This window comes from Magnolia sinica, chromosome 18 (genome assembly GCF_029962835.1).
Source record: "Magnolia sinica isolate HGM2019 chromosome 18, MsV1, whole genome shotgun sequence".
NCBI lineage: Eukaryota > Viridiplantae > Streptophyta > Magnoliopsida > Magnoliales > Magnoliaceae > Magnolia > Magnolia sinica.
The window spans coordinates 22,575,058-22,588,353 of NC_080590.1; the positions used below are offsets into that span (position 1 = coordinate 22,575,058).

The 13,296-nt window shown below is 40.6% G+C and overlaps 1 protein-coding gene across 2 annotated transcripts in view; it reads left to right on the forward strand.

Annotated features, from left to right (window-relative positions):
* LOC131233587 (MAP3K epsilon protein kinase 1-like) overlaps nucleotides 1–13,296 on the forward strand; it is a 55,000-nt gene that overhangs the window by 39,538 nt on the left and 2,166 nt on the right. For both annotated transcript variants that reach the window (XM_058230360.1, XM_058230361.1), the window contains exons 16-22: nucleotides 3,869–4,048; nucleotides 4,157–4,240; nucleotides 4,351–4,442; nucleotides 4,548–4,631; nucleotides 8,427–9,325; nucleotides 10,376–10,779; nucleotides 10,871–11,005. In XM_058230360.1, coding sequence (XP_058086343.1) covers nucleotides 3,869–4,048; nucleotides 4,157–4,240; nucleotides 4,351–4,442; nucleotides 4,548–4,631; nucleotides 8,427–9,325; nucleotides 10,376–10,779; nucleotides 10,871–11,005 — 1,878 coding nt within the window. The remainder of the gene's footprint in view (nucleotides 1–3,868; nucleotides 4,049–4,156; nucleotides 4,241–4,350; nucleotides 4,443–4,547; nucleotides 4,632–8,426; nucleotides 9,326–10,375; nucleotides 10,780–10,870; nucleotides 11,006–13,296) is intronic.

The window sequence follows — 13,296 nt, forward strand, 5'->3', positions numbered from 1 at the left end:
ATTCATTAGGTGGGACCCATGGTTTACATAAGTTGGCCCAAAAATCAGGTTTGAGTTTGCATCTCTGAATTCTCACAGGCATGGCATGTGCCATTCACTAGTAAGGATAAATAAGGCTAAGATGATGCCGATCATAGCTTATTATGGACCTCATGAAGAGTTATGATTAGTGTTTTAAAACCTGGACCGAACTGGTTGATCTGACCAGTTTGGACCAGAATTGGGCAGGATGATGCATCGGGTAGCTTAGAGGGCTGTTTTGGGTTTGAAACTGGTTGGGACTGGCTGGTTCAGCTGGTCCAAGTCCAACTGTGGGAGTCATGTTTTGGACTGGGCAGGTTAACTAGTTAACCGATTTTATTTTAGAGTGGTAACTGAAACTTTATTAAAACCAATCAAAAGAGAAAAACAAGCTCAGAGTACAAAGAATAAGGATGATGAGAAATCATCCAGTCCGAGGTGAACTTAAGGATTATGAGAAATCATCCAGTCTGAGGTGAGACGAGCAAAGTTGTCTCCACAACATCACCAAATTACTTAAGAACTATGGCCCACTCTATCACCTTTCCTTTAACTCTAAGGAAGACCCTTTCAGCTGATTTGATTTTTTTGAAAATGTCCCACCTGTTACAACTCCTTCCATATTGAGCAAAGACATGCTTCATGAGATAGATTCCATAACACCTGCCTCCTTTTTCCCTGTCTCCCCTAGTTTCATGTGTCGAAGAGATCTTTGGTTGTTCCTAGCATTGCTCATGCTGCCCCAAATAGGACTAAGAAACCTTTCCAAAATTGCAAGGCAACCAAGCAATAGATAAAGAGGTGGTTCACCAATTTTGTGTCTCTTAACAAAGACAGCATGATTAGTAATCATCCTATTCTTCTCCTTAGAAGGTTAATGGTCAAAACCTTGTCTTCTTCACAATGAGCCATCCAAATGCCATGACCCTCAGCAGAACCAAATATGAACAATTGGAGGCTATAGGACAACTCCTGTATCCCTGGACTGGTATGCGTAAAACAATTTAATTGAAAGGATCCCTTTGAGGTCTTGGTATCAATCCCTAGTGGGGGTGGCTAACAGTGCAGTGTGTACTGACATGGGTGTGTACTAACAAGCTAACCCAAAAAAAATAAAAATAAATACATAAATAAAATTGGAAGGATCCCTGACGAATTGATCATTCATATCCTCCTGTTCCTTCCTAACAGAGAAGGCTTTATGCTTTGAATATGTGCCTTCCTCCCTAAGATTTCTTTGGAATCTTGGGTTCCCAACTGCTTCCCCTGATTCCCCCAATCTTTAGGAAACACCAAATCTATTATAACTTCCTTTGTTGAAGCTAATCCATGGTGTTGGAAAATTGTGACATGTGTTAACACTGCACCTCTGATCCTCCCAAAACTTTATTTGGGAGCCACTCCCTACTTTAAATGTCACACCTTTGGAGAAGATTTGCCTCCCCCTTATATACTGCTTTCCAACTGTCAGAAGCTGTATCACGAGAATGACCTACAAAATCACCCCTCCCTCTCATTGTATTTGTGAGCAATAACTTTCTTCCACTGGCTGTCATTGCTTCCTAACAGTGCCAAATCCATTCGCCTAGAAGGGCATGGTTCATAACTCTTATGCTTTTGATGCAATCTTCCCTTTCTGCCCCATTTCACAAGGTGAAATTGATGCAGCCATGCAGGACAATTAACCACTTGCTCTAAAAGCTCGAACTGATAGAGCATAGTGAATCAATCCCTTTATCTCATAGCACAGGCCCCACATCCCATGGGTTAGGACCTCGGCTGAACCCCCCTCATGGCCATGAGTTTCGCTTCACATGAGCCACCCACCTTACACAGGTGGGGTCCGCCTCACAAGGGCCGCTCACCTTGAGTGTGCTCTTGTATCCCACAAGCCACCCCACTTGAGCCCGGTGTGAAAATGCTCCTGCATTAATCACCCCCGATGAGGAGTCTCGAACACGAGACTTCCCGCTCTGATACCACTTGTACAATTAACCACTTGCTCTAAAAGCTTGAACATAGAGCATGGTAAACCAATCCCTTTATCTCATAGCCCAGGCCCCACATCCCATGGGTTATGACCTTAGCCTATCCCCCCTCGTGGGCCCCACTTCACATGGGTTCCGCTTCACATGAGCCACCCGCCTCACACGAGCCACCCACCTCACATGGGCCGTTCACCTCGAGTGTGCCCCTGCATCCCACAGGCCACCCCACTCGAGCCCGGTGCGAAAATGCCCCTGTATTAGAAATCTTGTTCCATTTCAAGTTTTCAACCGAATACCCAAAAAATCTTTTGCTTTTGCAAGTTGATCTTCTGCACGGATATTGCTTCAAAACATCTTAGAATCTTTCTCAAGTTTGCCACTTTTATGGTTTGTGTACAAAAGGGACGTGTGTGCGAAATCCTATGTTCTTCCCCTCAAAACCATGGGAAAGACCCTCGAAAGATGCCTTTTCAACCATTATGCTCAATGATTGTCACACCCACACAAAATGGGGGACATAGGATCATGCTGACACAACTCTAAGGCGCTTGAAGAGTGCTTTGGCAAACCTTTTACCATGACCAAGTATCAAGCTGAACCAACCCACTTGGCTATCCATCTTTACCCAAATCCAATCTTCTTAGCATATTCCCCAAGAACTTCCAATTAACATAATTGTTAGTGTACACTGCCTTGTGTGCGTCTGCGGTGCACCGTATTTGAGATGCTTGTTTCCAATTAACAGTAATCAGATGCTCTTTCCATATCTAACTTCCGTATAATGCCTAGTTTTCATTTATTGTTTCTGAAACCAATGCGCTAGTGTATGACCATGGAATCTTCGAAAATCTGCCTCCCATGTGTAGATGCCCCTTGCAAGATCAACATGACACTATGAAGGACCTATCTGGATGCTGAAATTTTGGTGAGAATTTTATATGGGCCACCGATTAGGCTGATAGGTTGGTATTCCTTCAAGCTTTCAGCTCCTTCGTTCTTGAAGGACGCCACAATCTCCTTGGACAATGTCACTCCTGTAGAATTCAAATATGGATATGAGAAAACTCCTTTCACTTCTTCCTCATAGAACTTGAAGAAAGTCAATAGGTAATCATCCAGCCCCAGAGCTTTCTTCCCAAATTTGACATAGCTGCGCTGATTTCCTTCTCCCCAGTCGGTGCTTCCAGCCAATCAACTTCCTCATTTATCTGCTCAAACTGCTTTGTTTTTAAAGTTCGATATTTAAAAGTCATTGAGCTGGGTGGAGTTGAACCAATGACCTCCTACTTAGGAAATCATGCTCCAACCACATGCTTTTGTTGTGAGTTATGGGTTATTTTATATGTTTACTTGAATAGATGTCATGGGCTGTATTGGTTGGGTAGATGCAAGGGCTGGGTGGACTGGTTGGGCTGGCAGTTGGAGCGTTTGAGACTGAACTGCTGACGGTAACAGGTTTAGATTGTGTTTGGATCTTAAAACATTGGTTATGATGCCAATATATGTATATTGGAAAATTAATGTAGGCATGGTTTTGGTTCGTGCCATCAAAACATGGTCATGGATATATATACATGAATGCCTCATTGGATATTGATTCTTTGCACTGATTGAGGATGCTGGTTCTGATTGTATCATGGGTATACTGAATGCTTAATTAATGTCACTGCTGCTGGATTGTCCATGTTGTGTTTCCAATTGATCAAATTGTCGTGGACAAAATGTGTATAGATAGATATAGATGCTATTGCTACTATCTCAATGCCATCCTACGCCTCTTGTTTTCTTCTGTGTTTTGAATATTTACCTGATATTTTCCCCTGACATTTAATCTTGTTTCTGTTTTTTGCCACCAATAGGCTGTCGAGTTCAGCAAATTGGTTGGATCTCTGAAGCCAGAAGAATCAGAAGATGTGATTGTGTCATCTTGTCAGAAGCTTATTGCTTTCTTCCAGGAACGCCCAGAGCAGAAAATCGTATTTGTCACCCAACATGGTTTGCTCCCTCTAATGGAACTGCTTGAAGTTCCTAAACATCGTGTATGTACTCTCCCGTGATCTTCTATTAAGGTTTCCATATTTGCTTGATGAGTCATTTACATTTCGCTGAACCAAACATTATAATACAAAGGTTTATTACCACTTCAGGTTATATGTTCTGTGCTCCAAATTATCAATCAGATAGTCAAAGATAACACTGATTTTCAAGAAAATGCATGTCTTATTGGCCTCGTGAGTATCAACATATTCTACTGATTTTATATCTTGAGATTCATGTGGAAGTGGAACATATTTTCATCACAGAGAACAGATGTCTAATTGATTGCAAAATTAAATCACAGATTCCAGTTGTGATGAACTTTGCAGTTCCTGATCGTCCACGGGAAGTTCGTATGCAGGCAGCTTATTTTTTCCAGCAGCTTTGCCAGTCCAGGTGTCGATTGTTGCACATGATATCTTGGTTTTGTTTTCGTTGCACATCCTTTTGGATGTGAAATACTTCTGCTAATGGTAATCATGATACTGGTCTGCCATCCAGCTCCTTGACGTTGCAAATGTTCATCGCTTGCCGTGGAATACCTGTTTTGGTGGGCTTCCTAGAGCCTGATTATGCAAAGTACAGGTATGTGCTTCACATTATATATGTGCAGTTCCAATACCAATTTTATTTATGCTTAGTATCGCGTGCGCGCGTGCGTGTGTGTGTGAGAGAGAGTCCAACCAGTTGGACTTCCAGCCATCTAGGAAATTGCCCATTAATTAATGGTAATAAATACGTTTTGGTGAGAAGCAAAAGGACAAGGTCCTCACCCCATGTTAGGCATAGAGCCCAAAAATCAGGGACATGTGATTCTGGTGGGACACATGGAAAATCAGGGCCATCTGTGATTCTGGTGGGCCACATGAGTGGAAACCGTGTACAAGGCACTGCTTACCCTCCAAAATATTTCCCTTGGTGTGGCACACTAGAATCACAGATGGGCTTGAGTTTTGGGCCCCAAGCCTAAGTTGTGGTGTGGCATCTAATGGTTGGAGTGGGTTTCATATAATCAAAACATTGGGTCCTATAAAAATCAAGGCGGATGTTTCTCTCCCAAATGTTTCCCTTGGCGTGGCCCACCTGAATCTCGGGCCAGCATGATTTTTTGGCCCCAAGCCTAATGTTGGATTACATGTCGAAAGGTTGAAGTGGATTTCACATATACATCACATTGGGTCACATAAAAAATCAAGGGCTGACATCCCGTTATAAAAAGGAAACATGAAATTATGACAGATTTGTTGCCGCTATTATATTAAAAAGGAATTCAAGGGCAGAGAGAAACAATCGAATATTCAAGAATCTCTCTCTGTCTTCTGCGGCGATTTTCTCCCAAGTCTTGATTCTATTCAGGGATTGGGCGCCGTTATTGGGCTGGCTGCCCGGGATGAGGCTGAGGTGTAGCCTTTGTTTTCTTCCCCTCTCGTCAGCTTCTTCTGTGTAATGGCTCCCTCTTTTTTTTCTTTTTTTTTGTCTCTCTCTTCCTAGTTGTCTTCTTTCATGGGTTTTTTTTTTTTGCCCCCTTTCTAATAAAGTCACTTATATTTCAAAAACAAAAAAAAAAAAGAAGAAGGAATTTTTTAGGATGCCTACCCTTGATTTTTTTGGGACCCACCATGATGTGTATGTGAAATATACTCTGACCTTTCGACATGCAATCCCACATTAGGCCTTGGGCCAAAAAATCAGGCTAACCCGCGATTCAGGTTGGCCACATCAAGGGAAACAGTTGAGGGAGACACGTCCACCCTTGAATTTCATAGGGCTCACCATGATGATATATGAAATCCACTCCAATGATTAGATGCCACACCAAAACATATGCTTGGGGCCCAAAACTCAAGCCCATCCATGATTTTGGTGGGCCACAACAAGGGAAACAGTTTGGAGGGGCGAGTATTGCCCTGTACACTGTTTCCAATTGTTTGGGCCACTTGAATCATTGATGAGGCCCAACATAGGGTGACACACTTGGTGGACGAGGGTGGATTTCACATAAACACCAAGGTGAGGCCCACCAAAGCTGACGACCCCTTACTGTCGAAGCATATTTATTACCCCTTCTTGGACTTGACTCTCTCTCTCTCTCTCTCTCTCGATGTGCGTGCGTGTGCTATCAAAATCGTTATCGCAAGATTTTTTTTTTACAATTTTCTAATAAATATGAAAAATATAAATAAATCAGGGAAAAAAAAAACTTGGCAATCATCCTTTTTGCATCAATATGCACCAAGTAATATAATGTCATGATAGTGTTCAAGGATTCTTATCTTTCCTTCTTTTTGTCTTTCAAGAAATTTTCCTTAAAACACTTTTAGGGTCTGTTTGGATTCATGGAAAGTATGGGAAATGAAATAGTGTTTCCCATGAAACTCACTTTCCATTGTTTGGTAAGCCTTTATTTGTGTGAAATTGTGGGAAATACCATTTCCCACTTCCTATTTTTGTAGGAAACTAAATGAACTTATTTTCCCACCTCCATCCCTAAGAAATGCATTTTCCCATGGTGTAAGGAAAATGGGTTTCTCAAGGGTTAAAGAGCAAATGCGCTACCATACAAGTTCAATCGCCTCACATGTGCCAAATGAGACATTGTCCATCTTCAATCATGCCCCACACATGCCACTATACCACATGTGCCACCATTCATCTTTTCTTATGCCCCGCATGTGTAAAGAGACCCCCAAATGTGCTAATGTGCCACATGTGTCACCATCCATCTTCTCTTGTGCCCCACATGTGCTATTGTGTCACATGTACCACCATTCATCTTACTTATACCCCATGCGCAAAGCACTCTACATGCACCAATGTGCCACACGTGCCATTGTCCATCATCAATTCTCCAAATATGCCACGTGCCAATGGTGCCAACATGCACAAGTGCCATCATTTAGCCTTAGTTCTCACATGTCAAATGTGTCAATGCATGTCTTGTGCCACGTGTGCCACCATACAACTTCCAACACCTCACATGTACCATGTGTGCCACAATTCAGCTTCAAGTGGCTACATATGCCGTGTATGCCACGTGGGCCGCTATTCATCTCTAACCATCCCACATGTGCTAATCTAGCACCTGCTAGTGACTACCTAAAATCTTTTCAAGAAAAGTTTTTGTTTTGCGAAACAACAAACTTGAAAATAGATTCTAAATTTCTACAAAAATCTTGTTAGAAAACAAATAAGGAAAAACAATATTTTCCTTACCACAGTTTCTTGGAAATAAGGTTTCCTAAGGAGCACTATTTCCTTTCTCATGCTTTTCATGAATCCAAACATGCCCTTAAGGATCCTTTAATCATTTATGTTCTTGTTACCTTTCTTGAATGTAGAATCACATTGGACCATCATTCCACAATACATGTAAGTCAACATGATCGTAACCATCTATAAAAACATTCCAGATTCGTCATGCATCAATTTGGTGTTTCGACCACTTGAGAAGTAAAAATAATTTTAAAAAAAATCTATAATTAAATGTTGAAGAGAATATATATCATTTAATTTCTTATAAAGAACAAAATGAATAAATAACAAAATAAAATAATTTACCTTTTCTAAACGATTCTTCGTCTTCTTCTTCTTCTTTTTTGAAAGGTTTTCTCTAAATGATTCTTAAAGCCCTCAATAATTTAAAAACATAAAATGAAAGCCAAATGAAGCTTAAAATAGAAGAAAAAAAGTATAATTTGAATCCTAAATCATAGGATTCGAATAATAAAATTGTAGGATTTTGACAACACCAATATATATATATATATAGGGAAAAGGTACTATGCGCTCGACCTCACGAGTCCGTCCCATGAGGTCGAGCTGTGTGGGCCCCACCGTGATGCGTTTCGAACATCTACCCCATCAGTCAGATGCACCATTCCATTGTGGGCCTAGGTCTCAAAAATCAAGTCAATCCGTGACTTTTGTGGGCCACACCACATACAGAAGTGGGGAGGGGCCGTGCACCATTAAAATATTCATAATCATTTTTTGGGCCCACCGAGATGTGGTTTACAAATCCAGCCCATCCATTATGTGTGTCCCACTTGAATGAGGGTTCAGACCAAGTTTCAGCAGCATTCAAAACTCAGGTGGGCCCCACCAAGTGCTTTTATATGTTTTAACGGTGTCTTCACATGATTTTAGATGGTATGGCCCACCTGAGTTCCGTATACTGCTGATTTTTGGGATATCCCATAATTTAGAGGGCACCCATCAAATGCACAGTGTTGATGGTCGACACGCATCATGGTGGGGCCCACACAGCTCGACCTCACGGGAGCTTAGCGTGAGGTCGAGCGCATAGTACCTTTTCCCATATATATATATATAAAAGTTTCCCCTGTTACTCGGAATATTGATTGATTTCTACATTTCCAGGGAAATGGTACATCTTGCTATTGATGGCATGTGGCAGATTTTTAAGCTCCAGCGGTCCACACCAAGAAATGATTTTTGTCGTATTGCTGCAAAGAATGGAATACTTATTAGGCTAGTGAACACCCTTCACAGTTTGAATGAGGCAGCTCGACTTGCTTCTTTATCTGGTGGTGGATCTGCTCCAGCAGATGGTTCAGCTCTTCGTCCACGATCTGGTCCGCTCGATCCTAGCCGAACTGCTTTGTTAGCGCAGAGTGAAACACCTCTTTCCTCATCTGGACAACTTGATCCCTCCAAGGTTATGCTTGGAGTTGGTGATCATCCGTTGCCGGTGGGTACTGTAGAAACATCATGTGCTTCGGCTTCCCATCCCCAAAGGTTAGATGTAAACCAACCAGACTCCAGGTACTTTCCAGGAGAGATGGATAAATCTCATCCATCACATAGTCTATTGGAAGCCTCAATAGCTGTCAAGTTGCCAGAATCTGCAAGTGCAGAAGATGTTGGGAATTCAACAGCGAAAGAACCTTCAGCTGTTACCTCTAAAGACGGGGAACATTTGGATTTGCGGAAGCCTGATTCTTCCCGAGCAGAAATTGACCTACATAGGCCACAGCGAACCGCAAATTCTGCTAATAGAGGTCCTTCTGACAAGCCTCTGAAACAGATAGAGCTGGCATCAAATGGTGCTAGTACATTGGGTTTTCAGCATGATCAGGTCCGTCCACTCCTGAGCTTGTTGGAAAAGGAACCTCCTTCTCGACATGTCTCTGGTCAGCTTGAGTATGTACGCCACCTCTCTGGATTGGAGAGGCATGAAAGTATAGTGCCACTTTTACATGGATCCACAGAAAGGAAAACCAATGGTGAACTTGATTTCCTGATGGCAGAGTTTGCAGGTGAATGTCTCTGTGCTTTTGTTTTGAACTCTTTTTTTTTTTTTTTGTTGGATTCTAATAGTTTCCTGGGGAGGCTGGGGCATGCAATAAGAGTGACTTTTAATCTTAGTACTCGGGTAGCTGGGATAGGTATCAAACCCACGATCTCAACATGCAACTATTATGTCCTAAGTTCTGAGGCGAGGTTCTACTTTGGCCACCATTGGAATTTATCGTTCGATCTTGGTGTTATTGTCTCTTTTATTAGGTTTTCCTTAATGATGGGTTTCTTCCTATTATCCATCTTCTTTTATTGTTAGTTGGTCACTTACGGTTGCTTAGGTGGTTTTCATTGATTTATTAAAGTAAAAATTTTCATAGCATAACTTTCCGACGAGGAGATGCTACTCAAGCAAAGAATGCGATACAAGGAGGATTTGAACGACAAGAAGTTCAACGATTTTTTCATGTGCTGTCCTGCTTACTTATCTATGCGATGTTTTCTATATCGACAGTCCATCTCCTTGGTAAATTATGGTTTTCAACTTGGTTGCTAACATCCATTCTCTCTTTGCCAAACAATGGACCGTGAATTTCTTTTTGGTTGAATTTAGTTCAGATGTTTTATCTATGACTCTATACTTCAGTATTCAGGGAACTATCATTTCCCGAATATGTAAACTATACATGGAGGATAAGTGCCGTCATTGCATCACGTTGGAAGTTAAAATGTTTTTGCTATTCATTTCTCTAAATCTAATGATTCTGATCCCATTTAGTTGCAGTTTCCACTATTTAAATTTGTTGTTAGTTATTCTGTGTTTGCTTCGAAATATCTTGTCATTTTTTAGTGGCTGTTGTTGACATCTTGGATCCTGAAAGTGTGATCTACTTCCATCATTTAATTTATGGTCAGCTTCCCTACTTGAAAGAAGAATAATAGCACTGATAGTTTATAATACTGATACTATTCCTACTAATGCTGACTTGGGTTCCATTAAATTCACAGAATACTGGGTAATTGGTTCAATTGCTGTCTGTGTTGGTAATCATTTGCCCTTGAAATTACAGAGGTATCTAGACATGGAAGAGAAAATGGAAATTTAGATTCTAGTCCAAGGATTTCACATAAAACAGCAAATAAGAAGATTGGAGCGCCTGGCATGGTGTCAACAACTTATAATGATGGTGCGGCTTCAACATCTGGAATTGCATCTCAGACAGCATCGGGAGTTCTATCAGGCTCTGGTGTTCTAAATGCAAGACCAGGAAGTACAACATCATCAGGGCTACTTTCACACATGGTGGCAACCATGAATGCTGATGTAGCAAGGGAATATCTTGAGAAGGTGGCGGACCTTTTACTAGAGTTTGCCCGGGCGGACACAACAGTAAAATCGTACATGTGTAGCCAGAGCTTGCTCAGTCGTCTCTTCCAGATGTTCAATAAGATTGAGTCTCCTATTCTTCTGAAGGTGTGTATGACCATCCAGGAGGTAACAGTAAAGTTGCATTTTTTTGCTCTTGTTCCAATAACAACTCATACTGTTCTTGTGTCCCTTGTAGATTCTGAAGTGCATCAATCATTTGTCAACTGACCCAAACTGTTTAGAAAATCTTCAGCGTGCTGATGCAATCAAGCATTTGATTCCAAATCTTGAACTCCGTGAAGAGCCTCTTATCTCTCAAATACATACTGAAGTGAGTCTTCCATACTTGCATTTGTTCATGTTCACATATCAGCTATAAGATTATCTGGGGGAACAGACCGATTACATTCTATATTTCATGTTAATGCCCTCCTGTGGAGAAACTGATTGTATAAATTCTCTCAGTTTAAGCACAAGAATACAAATTTCAAATGTTTTAGGATCCATATATAGCAATTGGGAAACTGATGGTGTTGATGAAGCCAGTTGATGTATCTTCGTGAGACCTATCTTCGTGAGACCTACTGATTAGTTGCTCTTGTTCCTTTGCCATCCAATACTCTTTTTTTTTGAAACATTTTATTTGACTTACCTTTTCTTCTCAATTTGATTGCTCTTGTTCTGTTGCCATCCAATACATTTTTACTTTGTTATTGGACTCATCTTTTCTTAGTGATTTGATTGCTTACATTTTTTTGCTGATTTATTCATATTCTCAGGATGTGCATCATTTCGATGAAGCAGAAGTTTAGAAATTAATGAAATTCTACCAAATAATTTCACTGGTAGTAGTAACATGTTATCGATTATGTAAATCGAGGAACATGAACAAAAAAAAATACTTTGGAGAATTATTAGTAGGTCCTAAGCACCCATCAAGAAAAAAAAAAAATTAGGTAATTCCTAAATGTTAAATTATTATCTAATTTCTTCTCTAGTCATGAAAGATGATTGCTCTGTAATTAGAAGTCCTTACCTTGAGGCTGCTCCTAAATTGAGTAAAATCAAATTTGGTGAATTTCCCAAGTTTATTTCCTTATCCCTTTTGTTGGAAAAAATCCAGAAACTTTACCTCTGTCCTAATGTGAAGTAGATATGGGAGCCTCTTTTATTGCTCTGATTCCCAAGGGGGCAAAAGTCTTGAAGAAGTTTTTGATCTGCGAGTCTTATATGGGGTCCATGCAAAATCCTTGCTGAAGTTCAGCCTATGGGCTAGGTGTGGAAATTAAAGGCACCTCCAAGGCCTATATCACAATTTCATTCTTTGTGGGTGTAACGATTGGTCACCTCCACTGAAACACCGTGATAATAGTTGATTGGTTTTGCTTGTGTTTGAGAAATACTAGAAGTACTCCTTATCCACTGCTCTTTTACGCCCATTGTATATGGTTGGTGCTTAGATTTGTTTAACATGCTGTGGTCTACTCTTCAATATAAAAAAAAATGGTGTGGTCCATGCCAAATGCCATTCAGTAACTGTTTGAGGCTTGGAGTATGGGTCCTTTCTGGCAGAAAGGAAGAGCTTTATGGAAACTTTGCTCGTGGCTATATTTTTGGCTATCTGGAAGGAAAGAAATGACTTCACCTTCAGTAGTATTAGTGAACCGGTCTCTGCTGTTTTTGCTTGAGTTAAACGTCTTGTCTACTCCTGGGCAGAGAGGCTTTGGGTTTTTCTCTCTGTTAGTTCCAAGATTGTGGCCTCTTGTTGGTTGGTTCTTTTGTAATGCTTTACCCTCTAGATGGCATGTGGGCTTTCTTCTAATATAACATTATTTAATTATAAAAAAAGTTACATAGTATTGAGGGTCCCTCTGGAGCTACTTTAGTTAAGAGGAATCAACTGTGGGAGGAGCCCAGCTACCTGGGACTGGGAGGATGAATTTTTCTTCCTCCAGTTTTGTACTGACATGTGGCGTACGTATATGATGATCCAAACCATTAATTCATCATAAGCTTTCCTTAAACGTGCCATTGACCAAAGCAGAAATGACCATATACGACATTATATGTTAAACATTTTTATTTTCTGCTGATTTTTCACTTCTATATAACATACGGGCCATGCAAAAGTTGTGCTGCATCACAAAAACACCTGGGACAAACTAGGATGGTCCATTTATCAGGCAGGCTACACCATTGAAATTAGTTTATAGCTGATGGTCCAACCAACATGTGTGTTGACCACATGATGAGTGGGTTTTACCAATTTTGGTATGGTCTACCCTTTTCATGGCTTGGATGTTCCACCAGTAAATTTAAAAGTATTTATGCATGAGTAGATGACCGAATACAAATAATTTCATATCTATATGCAGAATGAACTTTTTGAATAAAATGAATCAAAAGCTTTAGTTATAGCTGCCATTAGCGATTCTCCTCTCTCAGCTACCTTTAAAAACACCGTTTTCCCTCTTTCAGCCATAAGTTAGATGAGGAAGGGTCCCCATTTTCTGAAATAATGGAAATTTAGGGGTCGTTTGGACGCATGACCTAATTACTAAGTTCCATGAATGCTGAGTTTCAAGTCCATAGTGGAATCTGGAAGAACTCATCTTTTCTATT